Source organism: Eleginops maclovinus, chromosome 3 (genome assembly GCF_036324505.1).
Source record: "Eleginops maclovinus isolate JMC-PN-2008 ecotype Puerto Natales chromosome 3, JC_Emac_rtc_rv5, whole genome shotgun sequence".
NCBI classification, from domain to species: Eukaryota; Metazoa; Chordata; class Actinopteri; order Perciformes; family Eleginopidae; genus Eleginops; species Eleginops maclovinus.
This window is the reverse complement of record NC_086351.1, coordinates 10835838-10861139: the sequence shown is the minus strand read 5'-3', so window position 1 is coordinate 10861139 and position 25302 is coordinate 10835838. Positions and strand designations below refer to the sequence as shown.

Genomic DNA, 25302 nt, shown 5'->3' with positions numbered 1-25302 from the left:
TATACTCTGTGTGTGTGTGTGTGTGCGTGTGCATGTGTGTGGACACGTTAAGAGATAGAGTGCTGCATCAGGTCTGCAGCAGGGTCCTTACTTGATGCATGAGTGGCTCAGCAGTTGCTCTGCTTCGGGAGTCAGTGGATGCAGATGTGTGCGACAACTGCAGCCACTCACTGCAGTGGCCCCTTGATACCAAACATTTCTGCCTCCCGCCCTCTTACTCTCTGCATCGTGCTCCACTGTTTCTGTGTGATTCTCCTCCAAACAGCTCTGCGGGATCTGTCCACACAGGGCCGCTGGATGACTGAGTCCCTGCAGTAGGGGAGTTTCTCAGATTTATTACTTGTGCTTTTTTGCACCTCTCAGCTATGTTGGGCAGCCTCGGCAGCCGACAAAATGAGCTCAGTAGGCCATTGAAATGAACGGCAAACTGCCCTGCCTGCACATATACTGAACTTACAATAAAAAAAGTTTAAAGCCTTATTAATAGGCTCAGGGGTAAAGGGTTTCCGCACAGCCATGCCAAAAGAGCAATTAGCTAAATTCTTCGTTTGCATTATCCACAATTTTGCATTAGAATATTTGCCAAGATCTTTAACATGCAATCTTTGCCAATTCATAATATTTGTCCAGTCACCCATAAACGCTGCTCTGAGTATGGTTTAAAAGCAGCAGCAGCATCCAAGAGGAAGAGTAGGGGGGATTCACTCCTCTCTCCCTCCTCTCCACTCCCCTCTTCTCCCTCTCTCATTAATGAGCAATCAGTTAAAAACTTTATCGGCTCCTATTTCCTTTCTCAGCACATTTTTCCCCTCCCTCCCCTGTTTTTCTCAACCACTCGCCTTGTTCTTTTTCCTTTTCTAGTACTCTTTCATTCTGCATCCCCCATGTGTCTGTGCCTCTGCATAGCCCTCCCCTGCATCGCTCTTTCTGTCTCTTCCTTTTGCCCCTTTTTATCGCTGCGCTTCATTACCTCCATTTTTACTTTCCTCCATCTGGCTCTTTTTCCTCTCATACCCCCTTTTCTTCAATACTCTTTGTTTCTGTTTTACACCTTGATCAAAAAAAGAGCCGGAGAAAAAGACGTGATGCATGTGTAGAGAGTACAAAACAGGAGGCCGTTTATTGTACAATGTTTACAGCTCAGTCTGTCACAGCCTCAAAGTGACAAGCATTTGATGCACTAGATGTATGGCGCAATTTACATTGAAGCCACTGTCCTAGAGATTATGTTTTTCTGTACAGTAAGAGAACTTTTATGTGCATGTGTGTTAGGTGTGTGTCTAAAAGATGACAAACGTCTTGTGAAAAGGATTATTGGAAGGCCGACCTTCATCTTCTTTCACGTGTTTCAATTTAAAGCTATGTTCGCACAGAGGGAAAATATTATTCCATGATTTGAATAAAAAACAAGCTTTGAAATGTTTTTCCAGCTGTGAATGTCAAAGTGTTTAAAATAGTCAGAAACAAGAAAGACATAGAGTACTTTTAACCATCCCTCTTCAGGTTTCAATGAGTGATAATAACCTTTTTAAAGATCTTTCAAAGGATTTTTGTTGTTTTCTAAACTGTTATTCTACTGTTTTATATCTGTATACCATAACTTGTTTTTATCTTTTGCTGCTGCTTATCTTTGCCAAGACGCCTTAGGAATATTTTAATCTAAAGTGAACCTATCATGGTTAAATGACAGCTAGATAAAAATTTAAATGTAGAAAACTATGGCAGTATACAGGGTTTTTTGTTTCTACAGTTCAAATCAGCTACTATGATTGTTAAAGGTGTCATCATGCAAATACGTGGATGACGTTCAGGCTGTGTTATTGTGATAAATAATATTCATGTGGAGAAATACTTATCACAAGACTTTGGACATCCTCTTGAAAAATGTAACATTGGGAAAACCTTTTAATGTAATCGAAGACATCAACTTTAGAAAAGCATATTATGTGAATTAAAAAACAAGGACATTTGTGAAGGAGCTAATCAGTGCAAACTAAAATGGTGTACTGCAGTGTAAATCATTTTTGGAGTATCACACAATAGCATACAGATATTCAGGTCTGTATTGTAAGGAAAAGCAGGTTAACATGCGCCACATCACTGTCAAGTTTCTCTGCATACATGAAGCATTCAAAGATGGCAGTACAAAGACTTTATATCAAATTCAGTATCGATACAATTAAGTCATGCTTCCCAGTTTTCACAAATATATTCTAGGTTGATTTTCCAAAACGATCCTCAATTACAATACTATACCAAAAAGCTCTTAATTTGTTGACTGTGATAAAAAACAACAAAATCATCAAGGTTTCAGTTGACATTGCCTTAGTTGAAAATTGACAAAAATGATCAATACAATGAGGCGCTTCTTTCACTTTTCTGAATGTTATGCTTTGTCGTTAAATGTTAATGTTGGTCCAAAATTCATGAAATTTGCTGAAAGGGTGTGGAATGGGTCAAGGAAGAACCAGTTATATTCAGTAGCAGATCCCAATCACAAGATTATTATTTTTCACCTCTAAAATGCTACTTTGGTTTGACTAGTTTAAGATTAGAGCACCACCTTTTGTGAGAAACAAACACATAAATAACACTTACATAGAAACCTTTCCAAAAGAAAACATGTGAACAGTAAATGTGAGCATCATCATATTCCAATCCAGAAGTACCACAGCCCACTCCAGCTTTATAGGAAAGATTTACTGTTGTATGTCCCAGTGTCATTAACAGCAATTGTGCTTCCAACAAACCCTCATCTTCATAATCGCTTAACATCTTCCACACCCTCTCTCTCTCTTTTTTCCGTCAGATGAAGTCTTTTGACAGAGCTTCCCCAAAGTTGGGTGCAGCCATGAGGATAGCGATGGTACAAATAATGTTGAAAAGACTGAATCCCATCAGGCACAGGCGGTCGATGACAGCTGCAGCAAACTGCCACTGCTCTGCCAAGCTGACCAGCCGGTCCTGCTCTTTAACACGCTCCACTAGAAACTGCACCTCCACCAGCAGCTCCTGCAGCTGGTTGTCTACTGCGACAGATCGAATCATACCGCTGTGGTTTTGCATAGCGGCTGATCTCCCGGCTGCAGACCCAGCCTCTAGGCCGCAGGGTCCAGAGGCTGTGGTTGACTGGTCCGGGTCTGGGGACAGAGGAGTTTCCAGTGGGGGGCTCCTAAACTTGGAAGATTGGAGGTGGTGATGGATTGGTGTATCTCCAGTTTGCGCTCCGGCTGCTGCTCCCTCTCCTTCGCCTCCACCCACTCCACTGTTAACCCTGCCGTGACTCATGGTTCTACCTCCCTGACCTGGCTCAAGCTCTACCGTTGTCTGGAAGGTCTGGAAACCCATATAAAGGAGATGGCCGTTGGGCTGTGGATGTGGATTGGGGCCGGGATCTCTGACATTAGGGAGTATACCAGTCTGACAGCTGGGCCGATGGGGTACTGGGTGTGACATTGGGTGGTTTAGCTGCGCAAGGCTGGCCTGTAGGGAGTTGAGGCTCTGGGGGATGATAGAGGGCACTGGAGTGGGGTTGGTGGTGGTGGTTGTGGTGGTGGTAGGAGAGGACAGAGTCTTGCTCTGAGAGTCGACCTGGAAGTTGGAAAGAGGCGGCTCCGCTCCCTCTCCAGGACGCTTCATCCGCAGGAACCAAGGAACCCACTGCAGAAGAACTAAGTGCACCTGACACACGAGGACACAAATAATAAGACAGATGCAGGTTTAATAACCACTTCTACATCTCATCACAATCCACTCAGCTTGTCTTGTCCTAAACCAATACAAAGATTTCACCTACTTGGTTTTTAAGAATCTCAAATCTCATACAACCTTTATTTCTTTTAATCTTCACTTTTCTGCACTTTTACATGGCTTGAATATCCTTAAACAGGCAATATCCCCAAGGTATTACCAGTGATGGGATCATACCACATCTTTTTCTACACTGGTTGGCAATGCGTTTCAGAATTAATTCAAAACAGTTAACTTTCAAAGCATTGCATTTCCAGACACCTAGCTGTCAATTGAGTCCATAAGGACATTCATATAATGAGATCCTGAGTGGCCTGTAAGAGATGGAGTCAAAGATAAAGCTGGGGATCAAGCTTTTTCTGTCAAGGCCACAAACGATCTGTCTAAGAAGATGGGCTTAGCTGAATATGAGCTCTCTTTTAATCCCCTCTTAAATCACGCTTTAAATGAATTGCTGCCTCTTATTTTATCCTATGTATGCAGTGGTAGTTAACAATTGTGTTTTATTCTTGTTTTATTTATTGTAGTATTGTGGTTTTGTAAAGTGTTTTTTTTTTTGCAAATGTTTTTTCGTATTGCTTAAAAAGTGCTTTGTACAAAAAACTCACCCAGCGTGGCATGTTTCCATCGTTGGGGTTGTGGTGATGGAACTGAAGAACCATGACTGTGGCCACTACTGACATCCCGACAATCACCATAGTGCTGGCAAAGTACTGCCCTGAGACGGACAGCAGTGGAGCACATTTCACTCATTAGGATCTGTATGCTATGATCAATGTCAGTCCCCCCCAAAAAAACAGCAAAAATCCATAAACACAGGGCATACACAGAGCCAAACTGACCTATCAGGGGCACAGAATCTGAAGTGGCGGGCATAATCTCTGCAACCATCAGCATGAAAACCGTCAGAGAGAGCAGAACCGTGATGCCTGGAGGCAGAAACAGGACACCGGGGAATGGTTGGTTGCACAGGAAAAAGACGACAGAATCGTTAAAAGAAGAGTTTGCAAGGAGTGGGACAGAATATCTGGTATGGTGCAACTGATTTTGTTTGTGCCCAAATCGGCTGTCTTTCTGACAGCCCTAGAAAAGCTTTTTTTTCATCTTTCTTCTGCCCTTTTCTGTCTTTCGTTCCGTCTCAGCCCTCCTGACACATTGTAAAAGCTGTGCATTTCACATGGAAAGTTTCAAAGTAATGTTGTCAGAGACAGATCAGAAAGAGAAACACTAGAAGAGTAAAATAAGCAAAGAATGTAGCAAGAAAAGTATCCTTAATCATTTCACAGCTCTCTTGTTTTCCCTATTTTATATTTAATCAACATTCCTTATTCTAAAATAATACAAACCCCTGTTCTTCACTACCTTCCTTTTATTATTCCTCACCCAGGCTGATCTTCTCCCCCGAGTTGGCCGGTAGCAGGAAGCACACCAGTGTCATGGACGACAAGAGCACACAGGGGATGAGGAGGTTAAGAGCGTAAAATAAGGTCCTTCTTCGTAAGGTTACCACAAAGGTAACATCAGGGTAGGGCTCTGCACAGCAATCATAGAATAGTTCGTGACGATCTCCAGGGACCTCTGCGGGGACAGGATATGATATAAGAAGCATAATAATAAAAGTCTGAGATAGGACCAGCATCATAAAAAGATTGTATTGCACAAAGCTGAAGTAAAGAGGGGAGGGAAGATCTGAGGTTAAGGAAAAAAAATATGGTGTCTGCAGGGTGGCAGGATATGTCTTTATGTCAATAACTTGTTTTACTGTATTTCAATTAAACATACTGGACTCCATGGTAATGTAAGCACTGTTGCTAAGCAAACTCTTTGTCATACAGGGTTTCCACAGCCTCTTACCCAGTAGATCCCACTCTCCGTTGGTCATGTATCCTGAGACATCAGCCTCCTTCATCTGGAGGTCCAGCAGCCAGCCATCAAATGTCCAGGAGCCAAACTTCAGTTCACAGCGCTGGATGTCAAATGGAAACCATCGCACATCCACGCTACAGGTGCTGACAAATATTCCTTGAAAACAGCACAGGAAATAGTCAAAAGTATGTAAATATCAAAGTCAATTAAAATTGTATCAAGAAGGGGGCAAAAGAAACTTGATTAAAAAATGTTGTTACATGCAGTCATCTGGAAGTAAATGGAAATATTAAGTTGCAGTAAACAACCTAAGGATTCATTTGCACAGCATGACTAACACTGTCTGTGTGCACAATGACTGAATATGATGTTGTTTGGATTTGAAGACAAGCTTGGATCAATGAACTGAACTTACCTGGAGGCAGATACTCACAGAAGCCACTGGAGTTAACCAAAACATTGGTTTTAAAGGTGGCATCAAACTTATCATGAGCACTGGAGGAAAGTAGCACAGGGGTGAGATAGTTTAGAGCTCAGCAGTGGCACTGTTTGTGTGTACATTTTAAAATACAACACATACCTGTTGTAAAGCAATATGTCAGGTGTCCAGACCTGGTCTGAAGAGAAACGGAGGTTCTTAACTCCGGGATACTCTGACTGGTTCCACTGGAGGTAGTGGTCGTACCATTGCTGGAAAAACCCAAGCACAACGATGGTTTTAGACATAAAACATGGCGGCATGCATCTTTTTGTGTGGTGTTATTGACAGGGTCAGGGTTTTCTCCAAGTTCTATGCCTCAACCCAAAGAAAAATATATACAGGATAGCTTGTTTTTTTTGCTCTCAATTTCCAATATGAGTGTTAATGAATGCCTTGTGATAGTCTGGCAACCTGTATGAGCTGTAACCCGCCTCTCGCTCAATGTGAGCTGCAATCAGCTCAAGCCCCCTGCAACCCTGGGATGGATAAGCTGTTATATTTAATGCATAGGTAGAAGGATTTCGGGCTGCAAGAATTTAATAACATTAACTTGACAAGGCCTAGTTGACAATGACGAAATACAAAATATAATGAAGTTTTGGGGCAGAACGATGACGGAATCTGCACTTTAGTCCATATGACTTCAAGTATTATCCTGATGAAGAGACCATCATCATGACCCTGAAACGCAATCACATTTGCAAGGGTGCTGTGTAGCTGCTCCTGCAAGTAATGGGGGGCATACACAAGGATTTTCAGGACACAGATCAATATCACATCACAAGTTGTATTCATTATACTCACCATCTGCAGCCATGCATTCGTGGTGAGGATCTGGTTCTTTTCATCCTAGTATAACACAAAACAGGCAAAAGAGAATAGATGAAATAACTTAAAGCATGGGTCATCAACAGAGGGTCATCAGGGTTAATGCATCTATTATTGTTCTAAAGTGATTTGAATGTATTTTATTTTCAAAAATGTAAATATGTATTACAGTGACATGAATCAAACATATTATAAACAAACATAAATCAAACTGTTTTCATTTTGGAAATGTTAAATTCAATCAAATGTAATATGACAAAAAATGTCACATAACTGTATTGGGTTAGTTGAAAGCAACACTATTAAGTTTAACCTAATATGTGTTATTTAAACTTAATATTAACACTTTCAACTCACCTAATAAAGTTATGTAAAATCTATTGACATAATACATTTAATTAAAGTCAACGTTTCAGTTTTTCAGTGTGGGTGTATGACTATGATACATTTTGGGCAATGCCTACCACATCCATGACCTGCATCAGAGTAAAGGAGAACTGAACAGTGAGGCTCTGGGAGTCGTTGGCCACCGGTCTCTCCATGGGGTTGTAGTCCCGCAGCAGCTCCCTTAGCAGAAACCGCTGGTGAGGACCCTGCACAGACACTGAAGAGGGGAAGGGGGTTCAATGGACGGGAGAGGATGGGATGAAAAAAATCAGAGAGTTGAGTCACAAAAGAGAAGCAAGAGAACAAAATTAAGGGTGGAAATTGAAGGCTGATGATATAGTAAAGTGATTATACAGGCCAAGAGAAGAGAGCACAGAATGAAAATGTGAGAAAGAAAAAGAGGACAGAAGCCAGGAGCCCGGAGAGGAAAAATCCTGTTCCTCCTAATCAATTGTGTCTGTGATTGATCACCAGCAGACAGGCCGAGTCTTTCTCAGCGCTGTAAAAATGTCACTTTAATTTCATGCAGGAAATAGTGAGGCCATTAAACACTAAAACACCCCACACAGACACACACAGACACACACAGCACTCACAACAATGAGAGCGGGGAACTATCTCTCTCTTTGCCCTTAAACTCCACCCAAAGCTTCGATTCTCTTTTGATTCATCCTGCACAAGACAATCACTTTGATGTGGAGGAGGTTATTATTGGTATAGAAGGCATATTGAATAAGAAAAAAAATCTAACTTAAATATTATTTAAAGAGCTGCACACTGCCTGCAGGCAAACCGTATATACCATTTTATGAACTGCGTATGGTCACAATAATAGATTTTCCCTACACAATTATTATGGCCAAAATAATTCACAACAGCGATATGATTGTGATACTTACAGAAAGATTTTGTGGGGAAATCTCATCAATCAGATACACCTTCATCATCTTTGGTTATTCTGAATTTTGTGGTTATTAGAATACACTCATAATACAAGTGGGAGGTGGAGGGGGGTCTGTCACCATAACTAAATACAATATAACAATAATACTAATAAAGAGTGAAAAACAACCATGAACTGATTAACAAAAATTAACCAGGGCTCACATTTGCCAACTTTATATTATGATATGTGTTTTACTTACATCAAAGCAATATTATTGTTTTAAATATTGTGGATATTGTCTGTATACCACCACGTCCCTAAGTAGGAGGGCTAAATGGTGTAGGATTAATGCACAAATCTATATTAATTAACTAGATCTTAATGAATATCAATATGACTCCAAAGCCGGTGTACGTTCAATTCAGATTAATAGTCCATGATCAGCTATACTACATTTATTCACTCTTCTCATTCTCTCAGGACATATCTATCTATCTATCTGTCTGTCTGTCTGTCTGTCTGTCTGTCTGTCTGTCTGTCTGTCTGTCTGTCTGTCTGTCTGTCTGTCTGTCTGTCTGTCTGTCTGTCTGTCTGTCTGTCTGTCTGTCTGTCTATCTATCTTTCTATCTATCTATCTATTTTAAGTGGCATCTGATTATTTAACCATTCAACTACTGACAACTCATACACAGGACTTAATAGATACAAATGCAGATACAAATCGATCTTTTTTGTTTGGCACTGCGTTTATTATATTCCTTTTGGATTTGCACCTTATTGATATTCATAGATCTTTATGTTTGCAGTCTTTCCCACTTTGTATTGCAACAGATGCACAGAAATGTCCTACAGGATAAAGCTATCTATTCAAAAAGTCAATCCAAAAGATTTTAAGTACATTTTCAAATTAACAACAGCTACAGCATAGTTGTTGGCAAGTGTTTGTTTGTTTTTTAGTTCCAAATTCCTATGACAATGCATTATACAGTTAATTTAGGATATCAACAATAGGAAATGAAATAATGCAAAATAGTGCAATAGTACTGTCTATCTATCATATAATGCATAGATTATTTAACCAACCATTTCTATGTATAAATGCACACACACACACACACACACACACACACACACACACACACACACACACACACACACACACACACACACACACACACACACACACACACACACACACACACACACACACAAGCACACATGCAAGACAGCACATACAGTATAGATAGCACATAAAGAAAACAGACACTTGTTCGAGCAGTAGCACTGAGAGCACCAGCGAAAGTCACTCACCCTCGAGCAGAGTTGCAAGAACCAACAACCAAAGAACCACAGCGTGCCACATACTGCATTCCTCTGTACAGACAGAGAAATGAGGGAGGAGAGAGAAATGAGGGAGGATAGAATAATAGAGAGTGAGATTAGAAGCGTGGTCGAAAGAGGAAGAAATGCTACTGAAAACAATTGGAGAGAGTGTGATACGGGCAGTGACGAAGAAGGGAAAGGAGGTAGAGAGAGAGAGAGCAGGAGAGACGGGGGAGAGCAAGAGATGCAGTGAAACGGTTTCTCCTCTAAAGAGGGAGATGCTGTACCAGAGCCGGCATACCTCGAACATCAGCTCAAATCCACCTTCACGCATCTCTGCTCAGCCACAGCCCAGCCAATCCTGCATACTTGGCACGGATTCCAAGGGGGACTTCGCATTTGTGAGTCTATGGATGCAAATCATGGGATTATATTGCAGCAGTAAGTGTATCTATATCAAATCTTGTGGAGGAAATCAAAGGAGCAAAACAAAAATGTTCTGTGTAAACACACTGTTGTCCTATACTGAAATATCTTCCTTTAATCATTAAATAATTGAAACAATAGTTTTAAATTATCAGAGTCATTTTCTAGCTCCCAAAAGCCAGAATGTGTTTCACTTTGACTGGTTAAATCTGACTTCATTCACAGAGTAATGCTGACACCCACTGGATATAAAAGTGAAGTGCAAAATATATAATAAAATGTGGTCTCCCAAAATATCAATATATTTTAAGGTATTTCTTGTTAGGTGTAGCCTACAAATGCGATTACAAATGAATGACGTGTAATAACAAGATCCTACCACATTCTATGGATCAGGTCTTAACGTCAGAATAACAGCACTTTAGTGCCACCCCCCCCCCCCCCCCCCCCCCCCCCCCAACGTAAAACTGTGAAAACAAACCAATACCCTGTGCAATAGGAATTTTCTATTTTAAATGACTATTATCCTTTAATGTATATTACTTGTATGATTATTCTATTAGGCAGTGATGTCCATATTAAGTCACCACTTATACACATGTTATTTGACGTTTCTTATTCTTGTGTTGTAATTTATTGAAAATGATATGTTATAAAGTTATATTATTATAAGTCAAATAAGCAGTTTGATCAGACGAAGCCTACTCTTAATAAAGAAAAGACTCTGCTTGAGCAGAAGTTATTCTCCCAAAATGTTAAAAACACTTGCAGAGGACACGTTCAAAATATACGAACCTTGCCCGTGCAGCTGCGTCATCCGCACGCGCCGTCTAGCTGTTTGTCGCGAGCGATGGACGTCACTACTTCGCGCACCAGTTCTTTGGTTGTTTGTATATCACCGATATCATCGCATTGAATTATTTGTCACCAACACGAGGCGAATCATAGCAAATTCAGGTAACCGATTAAATACATTAAGGTTCTGTCGATCATGTTTATGGCTTGAGTTACGTGTAGGTTAAGCTTTTTGGCGTTAACAGACGGTGGATACGCGGTGCTGCGGGATATAGTGTGAAATGGTGCAGTGGCAGTGCAGTGCATTGAAAGCTAGGAGTGAAGCTAAGGTTAGCTGCCGGAGGAACGATGTTCTGTCAAATGCTGCTAACCTTTGACTGCTACAATGTGAATAATGCTTCACAGTAACACATTCAGAAAGAAAATGTCCGAACACGTGTCTCTCAGTGGCTTTAATCACATTTACGCAACACGTCTAACCTGTAGCTGTTTTAGCTCCTTGCTCCTCTTTCTAATAACACAGCTCTCCACTTTGAATATAGTATTTGACATGTTTTACTGTACAGTACTGTATGTTTTGTGTAAATATTGAATTATTTTGAATTTGTTACATTAATCCTAACATCGTTTTTTGAAATATATTTTCATAATAGTACTTTTGCCAGGTATTGTTCTTTTTGTGTCTTTGAATGCACCAGTTCGTATGGGTAAACCTACTTGGTAATAAAACCGATTCCGACCCTGAATACAAACAAATGCAAGGGATGACAGCGAGAGTTCTGCTCCCTTAGTGTTGGACCCTGCAAAAACAAAGTCAACATTTTTAAAGTGTTATGTTATACAGTGTGTCTAAGTCGTTTCTCTTGCATTACCCAGTGATACATGTATTCAGTTATAGATCTATAAGCTTTACTCTCATGAGTTGTCAGAATACATTGTCGGCGTTTGCTGAATGGTTGATTTAATTGCTACTGACACATCCTGTCAAACTTTTAGCATAGCAGAGTTTGTGTCCTCCATAACAAGCTTCTGAAGATACCTAAGACTGTTGTTGTAGTTAAATGAAATCATTCATTTTAAAATATCCTAATAACTTAACACGTGTTTCGGGGATTTTTTAAAGATAAGATAGACCTTTATTGTTACCCATAGGGAAATTCCCCTGTTAAAACAACGTAAGAGAAACACAGATACAGTATAAGAATATACACGGGTATATAAGTTTTTAATTAGAATATACATGTACTGACAGTATGACTAGAAATAATAAAAATAACATGAGTGTCTTTACCAGTGCGGATGAAAGTCGTATGTGCATACAATGCAACTTGTGTTATTATTCAGTGCAGGTTGTCGTTTTTTTAAAGTGACCTTGACAGTATAGTACTCTAATGTTGTTTTTACCACCCTAACAGTATCCTGTAACAAGATCTCAAAGATTTACTGTGATATGTTTATCTACCTAAATGTATTACCTTACTATGAGTCTCCATCGATCCTCATCTCCGTTTTATTTTTAACGTGAGAATCTGATCTGAGCATGGGACGTCTCCTCTGCCACAGTGTACATGCGTCCAAGAGAGGATGTCCTTGTAGCTCCACAGCAACACATTGATTGTATGGGGTGCACCGCAGAGCGACCTCTTTAACCATGAAGCAGTACAGAAGAGCCTGTATACTTGTATTACTTTATGATACCTTACAGACATGTCTGCCCATTTGTGTAGTCTCTGTCGGTCTGCGCTCGGGGCGCCTCTGCAGGTCACGTGGCCGACACAGAAACAGAACTTGTCCCCAGAAATGAAATCGAAACTTAACTCGTGTTTATTGGGCTTGCAATATTGTTTTCCTTTCCTTACATGACTCTTGCAGGGATTGTACCCCAGCTTTCGTGGTGCAATAGTTAGCAACGCCTTTTAACACCCTTGCATATAAGCGAGCAACGTCGCTGGTGATTTTACTGTAGACAAATCACCAGGAAGGACCTCTCCTCTTCAACGCGGAAGACACTGCGCGCTGGATCACACTTTTGCTGTTAACTCAAACTGGATCATCTTAACTATTTATGACCGACAACGGGTTCCGTGCTTACTATGCGTCTTTACGATATGACTTGTGAATTGTTGTTGCTTACATTAACACGTGAGTCTTTGTTTATTGGTCATCTGATAATTGCGAGGCTACTGAAGCAGTAACGTTAAATTCGCTATTTTTTCACCGCTGCCTCTTACTCCTCCTACTGTAGGTGGAATCCACAAAACTATCTAAGCCCTCTGCCTTGTACAAGTAGGAGTGTGAGTTGTGTTGCATACACGTGTGAATAAACACACACTGGATTTGGAGCCTTTACCAGGCGTAATGTATGCACGTCTAAGTTGACAGAGGTCTCACTGATGGAGGAAGGGCTCACTTTGAACATCCGACTGGGCATTGGTGGTATTTTGATGTGTTTTCTGACATAATAGCATAAGATGTGTAAAAGAGTTGATTCATCATTTGTCAATGGGTTGTCATACCCATGCTTCTCCTCCGGCTCATAACAGAGCAGCATAATGACAGTGGGTTCAGAAAACAACGTTGTTATTTTGGCTGTCAACTGTTGCCTTGCATCAGGGTCAAGATGAGTCAGCCTTAGCCCCGTTCGGCCCCTGGGCTGCCCGCCCTGTCGGCCCCTATTACTGTGATGAACCAACACTATGTTGTTCTTTAATAATGTGGCGGTGTTCAGGCAAGCTCAGCTCTATGTGACAGACCAGTGATGCTGACTGGGCTAGAGGGGATGAAACCTGACTCAATATTGGGTGTCTCCTTGTTGACAGTCTCACTGATATAGACATTATTGAGTGTTGTCAGATATGACACTTGAAGCTGAATCAATGTGTTTTGTTTAATAGCAGGATATTGGAATTCTGCACTATGCAGTTTGGGATCTACCTGGAGTTTTCAGGTGTGTTTTTAGAGGAGGGGAAAACCTTACTGTGCAAAATATTTTCCTCAGTCAGGACTGTCAGCTGGCAACGGCATGATTTTCTGTCCACAGCTTGTCACTGACAGGCTGCCCTTTACGATCTTATGTCCTTGAAACTGTCCTTTACGTCTGTATCAGTGTCTCACTTTCCCTTTCTGCTATGGATCCAGGTCCAGCAATAATTTGTAAGGCCAGAAATAAAACAGAATAGTCACAAGAAGGTCTGAATTATTAATCACCATCCTTTCACCCTGGGATTAAGTTTCAGTGTGACTGGAAGAGACCGTTTGTCACCCTGCAGTATCCTTGTATACTGACAGGAGAGTATAGTCTGAAGATATACACAGCAATGTTAACAGTGTTGGTATATTTTAGAGCCTATCCTTTGCAGATAATTTCCTTCTTTTCCAATTATACCCTGAAGTTCCTTTGCCCACTGTTTTATACTGCATTTTAAGAAGGCAACAGTTTAGTTACATGTCCTTGCTGGTTTAGGTTCACTAATTTATCCAAGGACACAGGTTGTAGATTTGCCAACGGGATCCATATTAGTGTTTTAGTGGTTGGTAATGCAGCTGTTATTTTCATTTTCTTTAGTTTTTCTCCCTTTGATAATGTCCTTACATTGTCCTTTGTTTGTTTTGCAGATGCTCTGCGGAAACTGGCCTTCCCTGACGTTCCATCAGGTCTGCTGTTTGTGCTAGAGGACTCACAATCACACAGAAGCTGCCCCTCAAGCTGCACCGGCCCCCTTCGCGCTCAACCCCTGCGCTATGAGCAGAGGTAGAGGAGGGCCCTACAAAGAACAGTACAGGCATCCTCCACCTGACTTCCCGGCCAAGGACAATTACTACAGACCTGGCCTATCCTCCTTTTACCCTAGAGCTGGCCCACAGCAGAGCCCATACTCAAGTTACTACAACAGCCCTGGTCGTCCTGTAGGACCCATAGAGCCGCCCCCAGCTCATTTCACCCCCTCTGCCCCCCCCCTATCAAAGCACAATAAAGTCACCCCTAAACCAGAGGTCCCCAACAGCTCTCATTATCAGAATCACAGCCCCAGTCCTTGTCCTAATTCCTTTCAGTACCAACAGGCAGAGTTTCTGAGAGGACACAGCTCTGAGGCGCCACAGTTCAGAGCCAATCCACGTGGAGGCGGAGGAGGAGGAGGAGGCGGAGGAGGAGGAGGAGGAGGAGGCGGTGGCAGCAGCGGAGTTGCATCCGACAGGTGGCCTAATTGTTCGTACCAGCCACCAGCAGGATACAACAGATATTCATACCCCAACAGCAGCCCAAGAGGTAGAGGGGGGTACAGTCAAGATCAGAGGTCTGTATACCCAGGAGCCCCGAGAGGCACCCCAGGACCTCGACACCCTAATCCGAACCAGTTACCAGCGCAGAAGCAAAACCAATACTCATGGCGTGTTCAAACAGACTCGGTGTGTGACGATTTTCAGAATATATCTCTTCATCGAAACTCTCCCAACAGAGGAGAGAGGTTTGTCAGACATTCTGCATCCAGCAACTCAGCAAGTTCAAGCTCGACTAAAGTTAACATCACTCTAACTTCTGACATCCAGGACCGAGTTTACAGGGCTTTGGCTGCCTTGAAGCCGAACGACTGTATCTGTGCAAAATTGTTGGGCAAACAACTGCATCTGCCTAAAAAGATAGTGAACCAGGCTCTCTACTCTTTGGAGCGCTCTCAGAAAGCCTCCAAGCAAGGACTCCTCCCTCCTGAGTGGAGTCTTTACAGAGAGCCTCTCAGTGGCGAGGAATATCAAAATTACAAAGTACAAAGTTCACCTTCCCATCTGTGTGGTAGCCCAGGACACCCTGCAGATCCTGAAGTCAAGGTTGAGCTAAAAACAGACACAGAAGAAAGCCGAAGAAAAGAAGAAGAGGACTGTGACACAGAATCCACTTCTTCCTGCTCCTCCTCTTCAGAGTCATCTGAGTCTGAAGAATCCCGGTCGCCAGCAGAGGGTCAGCAGGAGGAGAAAAATCATTCCTGTGCTACTAGCTCCCCTGATCCCGAACTTGCGCTTCCCACAATGGCTGAGCAGAAAGAGCTAATTCTGCAGTACCTCCTCACTTCAGGGAAGGCAACTTCTCTGGTCATATCCAAAAATTTGGGTCTCAGGACTGCCAAGCAGGTGAATTCCACCCTGTACTCGCTGGAGAAACAAGGTGAAATAATTAGGAACAAGGAAGTTACCCCTGCCACCTGGGAGCTCTCCACCCACCGCAGAGAGAGGATGGAAAGGAGCATTAAAGCCGCCAAGATCCCTCGCTTTGAGGGGAGTCAGATGGGGGAGGAACCCAGTAGAGGAGCAAAGGGAGGAGGCTCTGTTTTTCTCCCTTCGCCTCGACTACCGCCAATCACAGGCTTCGATCCACTGCTAGTCCCTGAGGGTTGGAAACCAGAACAAAGTCGTAGTGATGGTCACGCTATCAAGGTGATTCACTTCATACATATATAGAATAATACCATATGCTGAACAAGCAAAACATAAATTTGAATAACAAATAAATCTATTTGACCTAGATACATGACTTTTCTAGGCAATCCTAAGTAATCAAAATTGTTTCCCACAACATGCAGCCTCTACAAAGTTCTTTAGAAGATGTTTGACACTGGGAAATAACCTAAACTTGAATTGCTATTACAGTCTTTATATTAAGCGTAGAGGACGGACAGTAGCAATATGTGTACTGGAAACCATTGAGAGGGCTTGCATGTGAATTGTCTGTTTACATAAACATTCAGTTGAGGTTACCAACTTTGGAGTTCTACCCTGATTTCATTAACCGTTTACCTCTGCTTTTTCCCTTTTTAAGTCCAAAACCTTCCTCGCCTCATTTAAAGAGGAAGAGACAAACGAAGGACAGTGGGCCACTGACGACATCCCGGAATTCCTCAACGCTATTCGCAGAGAGACAGACGCTGGGAAACTACTAGCAGATCATAGTAATAACTCTGTGGGAACTGTAGCTGTGTCGCTGGCTGCTCCACCTCCCCAGAACCTGTGGGCCAAACTACAGGAGGTGAGGCTGAAGAACCCTGTCAGCGGCCTCATGGAGTACGCCCAGTATCTGGGCCATAACTGTGAGTTCCTGCTCCTCGACCAGTCAGGACCCTCTCACGATCCGAGGTTTGTAACAAAAAACTCTGTTCAGTAACTATAAAGTAAATTGATATGTATTGATCATCTCTCTTTCTTTTTGCTGTAATGTTAAAACCTACCAAGGAATAAATCAAGGCTCACCTTACAAAGTGGGTCAGTTATTGAAAAAGTTACTTTAAATCGGTATCAGAGACATTCATCAAGTCACAGCGGAACAAAATCCCAGTTTTCAGTGTCTCAAATCTCACATTTAAACATTCCTTAATAGTTTACAGATGTAGGGGTGTTGAAGTGATGTCTGTCTTTTCATTAGGTGAAATACATCTTGGTTTTTCCACCCACATTTCGTACCTTCGGTAAAGCACCTGCTGACAAACTCATCGATTCAAAGTCTGTGAGAATTAAATCTGCCTTAGTGAAGACACATTAATAGTGAAAACTTTTCGAATAATTTTTAGGAAGAAAAATTGTAGCTGCTCGATTAATCCTGTGTTGACGAATCACGGCGTCTCACCTGTGTATTTTCCTCCCCTCTGTCAGGTTTCGAATGCAGGTGATGCTCAATGGGAGGCTGTTTCCTGTCGCTGAGGCGTCTAGTAAGAAGGTTGCGAAAAAGGACGCTGCTGCCGCTACCCTGCGTATTCTTATCACAGAGATGCAAGGAGGGCCGAGTACGGGAGACGATGGAAATACCGCCAATGTGGACCAAGCGATGGAGGTACTCCCAGACACCAGTGTAAGTTTTTTATTAAATGTGTGGGAAAAAAGCTCCCATCAGCCATCTTGCAACTGAGATTGGTCAGCCGCTTGGCATGTAAGTAGAGAGTAGAGCTTTTTTTTTTAGATCTTATTGATACTCTGATATAAGACGAAATATTGTATTAGCCTTCATAAGGTGCAAACAACCAGATACAGAAAACAAACGATGTACGACAAGGTAAAAACTACGGTTTTAAAAAGGTAGAAATGTAATAAAGTTAATTTAATGCATCAAATCACTGTAAAAAGCCGGGTAAATATACACATGTCAAGTTTTAGAAGTTGCGAAGGCTGACATTTTGTCTGTGATTATGTGCAGCTCTGGTAGAAATTTAATTTTTGTCTCCCACTGCATCCCAGGTGTCTGAAAGCACAGGGGGCGGTTTTGGGACGACGAGTGTGGAAGGGATGGGGACGGGGACGGGGACGGGGACGGTGGAAGGACCTCGACCGCCGCTGTCCCGCTCTCTGCCTGGTGGAAAGAATCCGGTGTCGGTCCTGATGGAGTACAGCCAGCGCAGCGAGAACCCCATCGAATTCATCATCACCGGGCAGGCCGGCCCTCCTCATGACCCGAGGTAGTGGCTCCTCCACCCTCCTCTGAATCCATCTGTTTGGATTTCCTTTTATCCAACATTCTATCAGTGAAGCAGTGCATCAGTACTGTAGTCAGCTGGCAAACACACAATACTGTCTCTTTCTTCTCACACTTTAGCACTCTCTGATTATGATCTACCCTTTTAGGCAGCCGACTCGTAGATACAATAACAACCTTTATGTTCCTTGGGTCCCTTTCTAAAAATGCTGCATGCATGATCACTCTGTGTCTTATTGTATATCATTAAGTGTATCATATTAAAAACCGCCAAAAAATCTCTCTTTCCACTCATCCTAAGCGTCTTTGCCCTGTGTTCAGGTTCATGTACAGGGTGAAGGTCGGGGAGAGCTTGTTTGCAGAGGCCTCGGCTCCAAGCAAGAAGGCAGCCCGCCAGCTGGCAGCAGAGGAGGCCGTGAAAGAGTTAATGGCTGACGGAAGACTGCAGCTCAACAAGGTGAGGACTGAGCGGTAGAGAATAAACTCAAGTTGTTTATCTGGGAGGGAAGAGCAGGGCTTTGCACATTTTCAAAATGAGTATAATGACTTTAGAAAACTAGCAGACCGCCTTGAAGGCTGAAATAAATTATTGTGTGGCCTCTGTCACGCTGTTCTGCTCAATTTGCTCAATACTGTTCACATCTCTCCTTCTCTCCGCTCCCTCTCCAGCCTCAGTTGCCCCTGGGCTCCTCCAGTGATAGCGACGGCAGTGGTTCTGGGACTACATGTCCCTCTTTGCCCCCTCTGACTGCAGATGAATTGCGAGCAGCTCACGAGGCAGGGGTTGGGGACCTCATTAACCACCTAAACAACAACGCAGTGTCGGGTCTTCTGGAGTACGCTAGAGCCCGGGGTTTTGCCGCTGAGATCCGACTGGTGGGCCAGTCTGGGCCCCCACACGAGCCCAAGTATGTGTGAGCTGCATAAACACCACAAAACCACACACATAACACGTACACACTAGAGATAAAAAAGACTCTTCCTGTCTGCGAAAATATGTTTCTTTGTGTCTCTGGAAAAATAATTCAACATCTTTGGAAGATTGTTCAAAGTTTTTGTACATTTTTCTCTAACAATACTTGCAAATGATTAAATCCCCCTTATCTTTGCCCCTGCTCAGGTTCACATATCAGGCTAAGCTGGGCGGACGCTGGTTCCCTCCAGTGTGTGCGTCCAACAAGAAGCAGGGAAAACAGGAAGCAGCAGATGCCGCTCTACGGGTTCTGATTGGAGAGGCTGAGAGGGCAGCCCGCACTGGGGAGCTAATCCCAGCTGAGGTACTGACTTTTTAATGGTTCACATTTTCTGTCATGAAACATTAGCCTTCTCTGGCTCAACGTGGGGATTAAGCAGAGCATAATGGAGTTACAGTCAACACCCTGCATGTAATTGGCTAACCACCTCACTTGGGCAAATCACAAATAAAAAACATCTGCACACTAAGAATAACATGTAACCTGAGTTAAAACATAATGAGTCTTAAGTTAACTACACCATGAGTCTGTTTTACCCCACACCTTTGTTGCTTCAGAGTAATTGAATCAGTTCTCTCACTTAAAGGCATAAAGGGTAGTGAATTTGAAGTGGCACTATATAAACATTACACACGTTTGGAAAGCCTGAACAACTTGCTATAGTAGTTTTCCTGTCATAAATAATTCAGACGTACCAAATATGAATTCATCTTAATTTCCTTCCTTTGCCCATCCTGTTTACATCCCTCTCTCCAGCTCCCTGTGAGTGGCAGCACTTTGCATGACCAGATAGCAATGTTGAGTCACCAGCGCTTCAACGCCCTGACCACACGTATCCAGCACAGCCTTCTGGGACGCAAGATTCTCGCCACCATTGTCATGAGGCGGGGGGAGGGCCTTGGGACCGTTGTCAGCCTGGGAACTGGTATATCCGTCAACTTGAACATGCCTTTTTCCTTTTGATGTGACGAGGTTTTATAGAATTCTGTGCTTGGAGGCATATACTGTCAGAAAGCGAAAACAGAACTGGGTCACTGCTGACCAAGAGGCGTTGCACTGTTTCATACTCTGACATTGAAAATGTTTCTCTTGTTTTGTTGTTCTGTCAGGAAATCGCTGTGTTAAAGGGGAGGAACTGAGCCTTAAAGGGGACACTGTTAACGATTGCCATGCGGAAATCATCTCCAGAAGGGGATTTGTTCGGTATTAATAGATCTTGCCTTTTTATATTATTTCTCTCCCCTATTGCGAAAGAATACCCATTCTTCCTCAAGCCCCAGTCTGCGGGACATTATTTAAAATCTGTTTCTTTTTCTCAGGTTTCTGTACATTGAGCTGCTCAAGCACTATGACGGCACAGACGACAGTATATTTGAGGAAGCGGAGGACAACAAACTTCGAATCAAATCTGACATCACCTTTCACCTCTACATCAGGTAGGGGGTGTCAGATGTTTTCTTTCTCCTTGCTCACTCCCGTTTCCATGCTCTCTTTCGTTTCCATCCTATCCACCACTCTCGGGTAATCGCTGTTGAATGTTTGGATCAATGTAGACTTTCTCATATCAGTACCTTATGACTCGTCTTTCTCTCTTCCATAGCACGGCACCTTGCGGGGACGGCGCTCTGTTTGACAAGTCATGCAGTGAGTCAGGGGACGACGTTGAGGGTCATCAGCCTCTCTTTGAGAATGCTAAGCAGGGCAAACTCCGTACCAAAGTGGAGAACGGTGAGAAATGAGACTGACACACATCTGGCATTCACAAAAATGTTTAAGTGCCGTGCATGGATTTAAATGATTCCCCTCACTGGTGTGTCACCAAACCTCTGACCCGTGTATGTGTGTTGTCGCTTGACCCAGGCGAGGGCACCATCCCAGTGGAGTCCAGTGCCATTGTCCCCACCTGGGACGGCATCCAGCACGGCGAGAGGCTGCGAACCATGAGCTGCAGCGATAAGATCCTGCGGTGGAACGTGTTGGGCCTGCAGGGGTCGCTGCTCACCCATTTCCTGCATCCCATCTACCTGAAGTCCATCACACTAGGTAAAACATAGTGTTGATTGATCAGATAAGGAACAGATAATGTGACGAGTATTTATGATAGATAACATCAGTGAAATTCGATGACTTTTACGTTGCTTGTCTCAAATTTCTGTCAGGCTATCTGTACAGCCACGGGCACCTCACACGTGCCGTTTGCTGTCGGCTGGCCAGAGACGGTGAGGCATTCACACAGAGTCTCCCTCCTCCCTTCATGCTGAATCACCCAGAGGTAAGTAACCCTGTAGAGTTTCTGGCAACATCAAATGTGGACATTAATCAGGAGTATTGAGGTCATTGTCAAAAAATAATAAATTGAGCTGCCTACACTCCTATTTGTTCATGTTTCTTTATTGCTCATCTTCTTTAAATTTGGCTCATCCATCAATTAGCGAAGAGCAGGTAGGTCACGCCAATGCCGCTGGGCGAAAAGCTTAAGAAATGCAGGAGCTGGCAACTTCAGCATGTTCCTTTTTTTTCTAAACACTTTCTTGGCTTTCATTCACACATTAGTGAAATTGGTTTAATCTACTGTTTCTAATTGAGGCAGCCGTCACACTGACACATGCATTTTACCACTTATTTTGCAGTTCTGTTTGCTGACTTACACCAAGGGCTGAATTAGCTTTATTGAAATATATTCTCGTTTTCTTTCCCCTCTCCCTCTCCTCCTGTTGGAATGTAGGTCGGCAGGGTGAGCGTGTACGACTCGACGCGGCACACAGGCAAGACCAAGGAGTCCAGTGTGAACTGGAGCTATCCAGACCAGCACAGTGTGGAGGTGCTGGACGGTACCAAAGGCAAACTGGATGGGTATGTTACTACCTATTGGCACAATTCGGTTACTAATATCTTTGGATTGTTGTCATAGTGAGTTATTATCCACGTAACATCCTTAATATTTACGAAGCGTCGTGGTGCTTTTCACAGTTTTTTTTTTATCTTTCACAATTGGCTAACGACTCTATTAACCTTCAACAGATTCAAGTCAATTCTTTCCCCAAGCAGAGATGGATTTACCCAGGAGCTCAGTGTGCCTCCAAAAAGATTTCCAAAAATGTGATTATTTTTTTTTCGTGTATAAGTTATTGATCACGGTGGCGTTGTTACAAAGACTATATCATTGTAAAGAGATATCCCTGGGATTTTTGTTTTAGAAAATGTTTTATCTGCACTATATCACAATCAGTTGTTAGAGATAACATTGGGTTGCACTCATGGCACAAAGAAATGTAAGATGTGGTGAATTGGGGAGAGAGTCCTTGGCAACAATGTATTTCATTTTAAATAAGCTCAAGTGCTCTGTTGTATTTTAGTAAAAACTGTAACCACAACCTCATTAAATGTTAATGTAATCGGCAAAACAGTGAGCAGCAGCCATTTAAACAAGCTAAATAAGAAGCACTGAATGATCAGAGCGTTGTGCCAGTTTTCTTTGTTTGATGAGGTCTTTCACTGAACATCCCTTCATTGTTTCCACTCTAGGAACAAAGTGAGCGTGTCCAGAGTCTCCAAGTCCAATCTATTCTGTCTGTTCCGCTCTGTGTGCCAGCGGAGCGGCCGCACCGAACTCCTCTCCCTGCCCTCATACTCCCAGGCCAAGATGTCGGCCATGTCCTTCCAGCTAGCCAAGCAGCAGTTCTTCCGAGCTCTCAGCGGCCACGGTTACGGCGCCTGGATCGGCAAGCCGCTAGAAGAGAAGAGCTTTGAGTCCGGGGAGGGAAACGCGAACAATGGAGCGTGTTTCCCTGTGGGGTTCGCCAGCAGTAGAAACGGAGGCGTAGTGGATATCAAGCAAGAGGAGGCATAGAACAGTGATAAAGGGGGAATCATAAATATGTGGGGGGAGGGAAGCATAAGGCAAGGGTGGATAGGAAGGGTGTGTTTGAAGGAGAAAAGGACAATCAAATGTAGCCAGCAGCCAGGACTGTCTCTCTTCTGATGGAACATGGGTTAAAGGCTGCAGAGGAGAGCGATGGGAAGTGACATAAAGAAGAGCAAGATGTCATTGGCACACCCCGAAGGATGAAGGGGTTACAGTAGAAAGACACAGCTATCCAGACATCCACGGGGTGTACAGAATGATGTAAACACTACATGAAAAGGGAATTAGTTTAAAGTCAGTCAATCACCATTGTCAACACAGCAACAAATTTGGGTTGTATTAGTTTAAAAAAAAATGCTGAACTTTGTTGTATACGGTTTATACTTGTGGGATGAGTTAGAAGTCCTATTTTATTTTATTTTTTTGTCCTTGTAGTGTTTTGCATATGCTGCCATTGTTTACCCACCATTCTACTTGAGATATAAACTCATTTTTGCAGGTTCTTTAACTGTGGCAATTGCAGTTATGACCCAGATAATTTGTCCTCTTCAGACCGCCGTCTGTTGTCTAAAGTAGCTGAGAAGTGCTGCTAATTGGCATTCAACCTAATATGACCCACCTTTTGTAGTAGTGTTTGTAATTGTGATTAATTTAGAGTTTGAGTATTCTGTCATGCAGTGCTTATTATATTTTTAGCTCTCTATGTTTTGCTGCATGGAAATACAAACAGCTGTTTCTAGAACAGAGAGCAGACTCTATGGGACGCCCTCAACAGGAATCTTGATTTTTGAGAAATTGCACTCATCCTTGATAGATGTCACAAGTAAACTTGCTAATGAGTCTTTGCTCTGCACATTCCCAGCTTGTATTGTACATAAGTAGACTTTTGCTTTGATCAGCGGCGAAGTAAACATTGACTCTTTAACAATCGTCGATCAGGACCCTTTAAGTGAAAGTAAGACTTGCTGCACACCCTGCGCTGTGCATCTATCCACATGTCGTTGCAATGTCTCCATTATCATAGGTCAGCACGCCTCCTTTAATCAGTCCAAATATTTCTCTGTGCTTATAAAGAATTACTGATGTCATGACCTCCAAGACGAACAATATTTCTGTTGTTATTGCTTGTGTGTTTTTTAAGTGTTTTTCCTTTTTGTTTCTTCACTCCTGGCAAACGGTTTATCATTAGCTGGCCATGCTAGCAAGTCCTGAAAAGTGTCAAGTCAAAAACTCTGGTTTACATCTACAGTAGATAGCAAAAGGCTTTTAATTCTCTAGCATGGCGAGTTGTTGAGGATGGCTGGGTGAGGACAGTTTTGTTGTTCAAGGAGAGTGTGATGTTGATTTTGTTTTATGTAGCTAGAAGGTGCAAAATATACATCAGGTATATACAAATACATTTACACAGAGATGTTACAGTGGGGTCCATAAGCCTGAGTCCAGTGCAGGGAACGAATGTTTTCAAAACGAACAGTTTAAGGTCAAATACTTAATTTCTCAAAATATTGCATGTTTTTATAATAAATGCAGGCAGGGAAAGGATTTTGTATTATTCATTTTTTTACAATCTGAAAATCTACATTATCTGAGATGTGCTTTGATATATTGATGTTAGTTTGTCTCAGATGTTTTTTGTTCATAACTTCATGACATTTTATTTAGCTTTGAGATTGTAAATGGCCATTTATTTAATGGAAAATTAAGGTTTTAAGCTTAAAGAAAGTATGCCTTTTTATAGTGGCGCCTTTTTTCTGTTCAGTGTGGAATAATCGTTCTTACGACAGTCCTGCAGTTCAGGTTTAACTGACTTTGTTAGAGCCTTAAGGATGGATGTGTGCTATTGTTTGACCCCATGGAAAACTTAGGAACAATTGGACCGAAAGTCCTTTAGACATGTTAGAAAAAACGGATCAATTCTTAATGTTTGTTGCATTCATTAAATATAACGTTATTTTTGCCAACTTTTAATGTATTTAAATCAGAAGCTTTGAGATAACAACATTTTATAGTTTTCAACATTTTAGATGTACAGTTCTCCGGAGTGGACTCAGACTTTTGGACCCCACTGTATTCAAAATAATGATCTTTTAAGTATAAAGCTGTAAATATGTCTGTGTATGTATATGTATAAGTTTAATGTATATATTTTGTAAATCTACAATTGCCTTTCTATATTTCGTTCCTGATGTTTAACTAAACTGCAATGGAATATGTTGTTTTTTTACCAATGACATTTGGAAAGTTAAGAAAAATTAAAATGAGTAGCAAGGA

The 25302-nt window shown here is 42.3% G+C and overlaps 2 protein-coding genes across 9 annotated transcripts; one reads left to right on the top strand and one right to left on the bottom strand.

Moving 5' to 3' along the window:
• Positions 1–1877: 1877 nt before the first annotated feature.
• LOC134861646 (neuronal acetylcholine receptor subunit alpha-7-like) lies at positions 1878–12932 on the bottom strand. Of its 4 annotated transcripts, none has more exons than XM_063879000.1 (12): positions 12218–12932; positions 9823–9928; positions 9510–9572; positions 7390–7529; positions 6902–6946; positions 6197–6306; positions 6032–6111; positions 5605–5772; positions 5134–5328; positions 4593–4679; positions 4359–4468; positions 1878–3681 (listed from the first exon to the last, which is right to left on the bottom strand). In XM_063879000.1, exons 3-12 carry the CDS (start codon positions 9559–9561, stop codon positions 2806–2808), a joined length of 1863 nt encoding a protein of 620 aa, XP_063735070.1. In that variant the 5' UTR covers positions 9562–9572; positions 9823–9928; positions 12218–12932; the 3' UTR covers positions 1878–2805. The 4 variants fall into 4 exon arrangements, with proteins under 4 accessions (XP_063735070.1, XP_063735072.1, XP_063735071.1 ...); XM_063879002.1 differs by lacking the exon at positions 9510–9572 and adding an exon at positions 11460–11542 and having other exon boundaries at positions 12218–12929; XM_063879001.1 differs by lacking the exon at positions 9510–9572 and having other exon boundaries at positions 12218–12929.
• Positions 10803–25302, top strand: adar (adenosine deaminase RNA specific). 5 transcript variants are annotated; one of them, XM_063878998.1, is made up of 17 exons: positions 10803–10904; positions 14358–16169; positions 16552–16865; positions 17379–17556; positions 17958–18175; positions 18514–18649; positions 18862–19100; positions 19313–19469; positions 19923–20091; positions 20276–20369; positions 20486–20602; positions 20767–20894; positions 21027–21209; positions 21326–21438; positions 21892–22019; positions 22188–22265; positions 22692–25302. In XM_063878998.1, the coding sequence occupies exons 2-17, from the start codon at positions 14484–14486 to the stop codon at positions 23014–23016; spliced, it is 4263 nt and encodes a 1420-aa protein (XP_063735068.1). In that variant the 5' UTR covers positions 10803–10904; positions 14358–14483; the 3' UTR covers positions 23017–25302. The 5 variants fall into 5 exon arrangements, with proteins under 5 accessions (XP_063735068.1, XP_063735065.1, XP_063735069.1 ...); XM_063878995.1 differs by having other exon boundaries at positions 17379–17574; XM_063878996.1 differs by lacking the exon at positions 10803–10904 and adding an exon at positions 12549–12884 and having other exon boundaries at positions 17379–17574.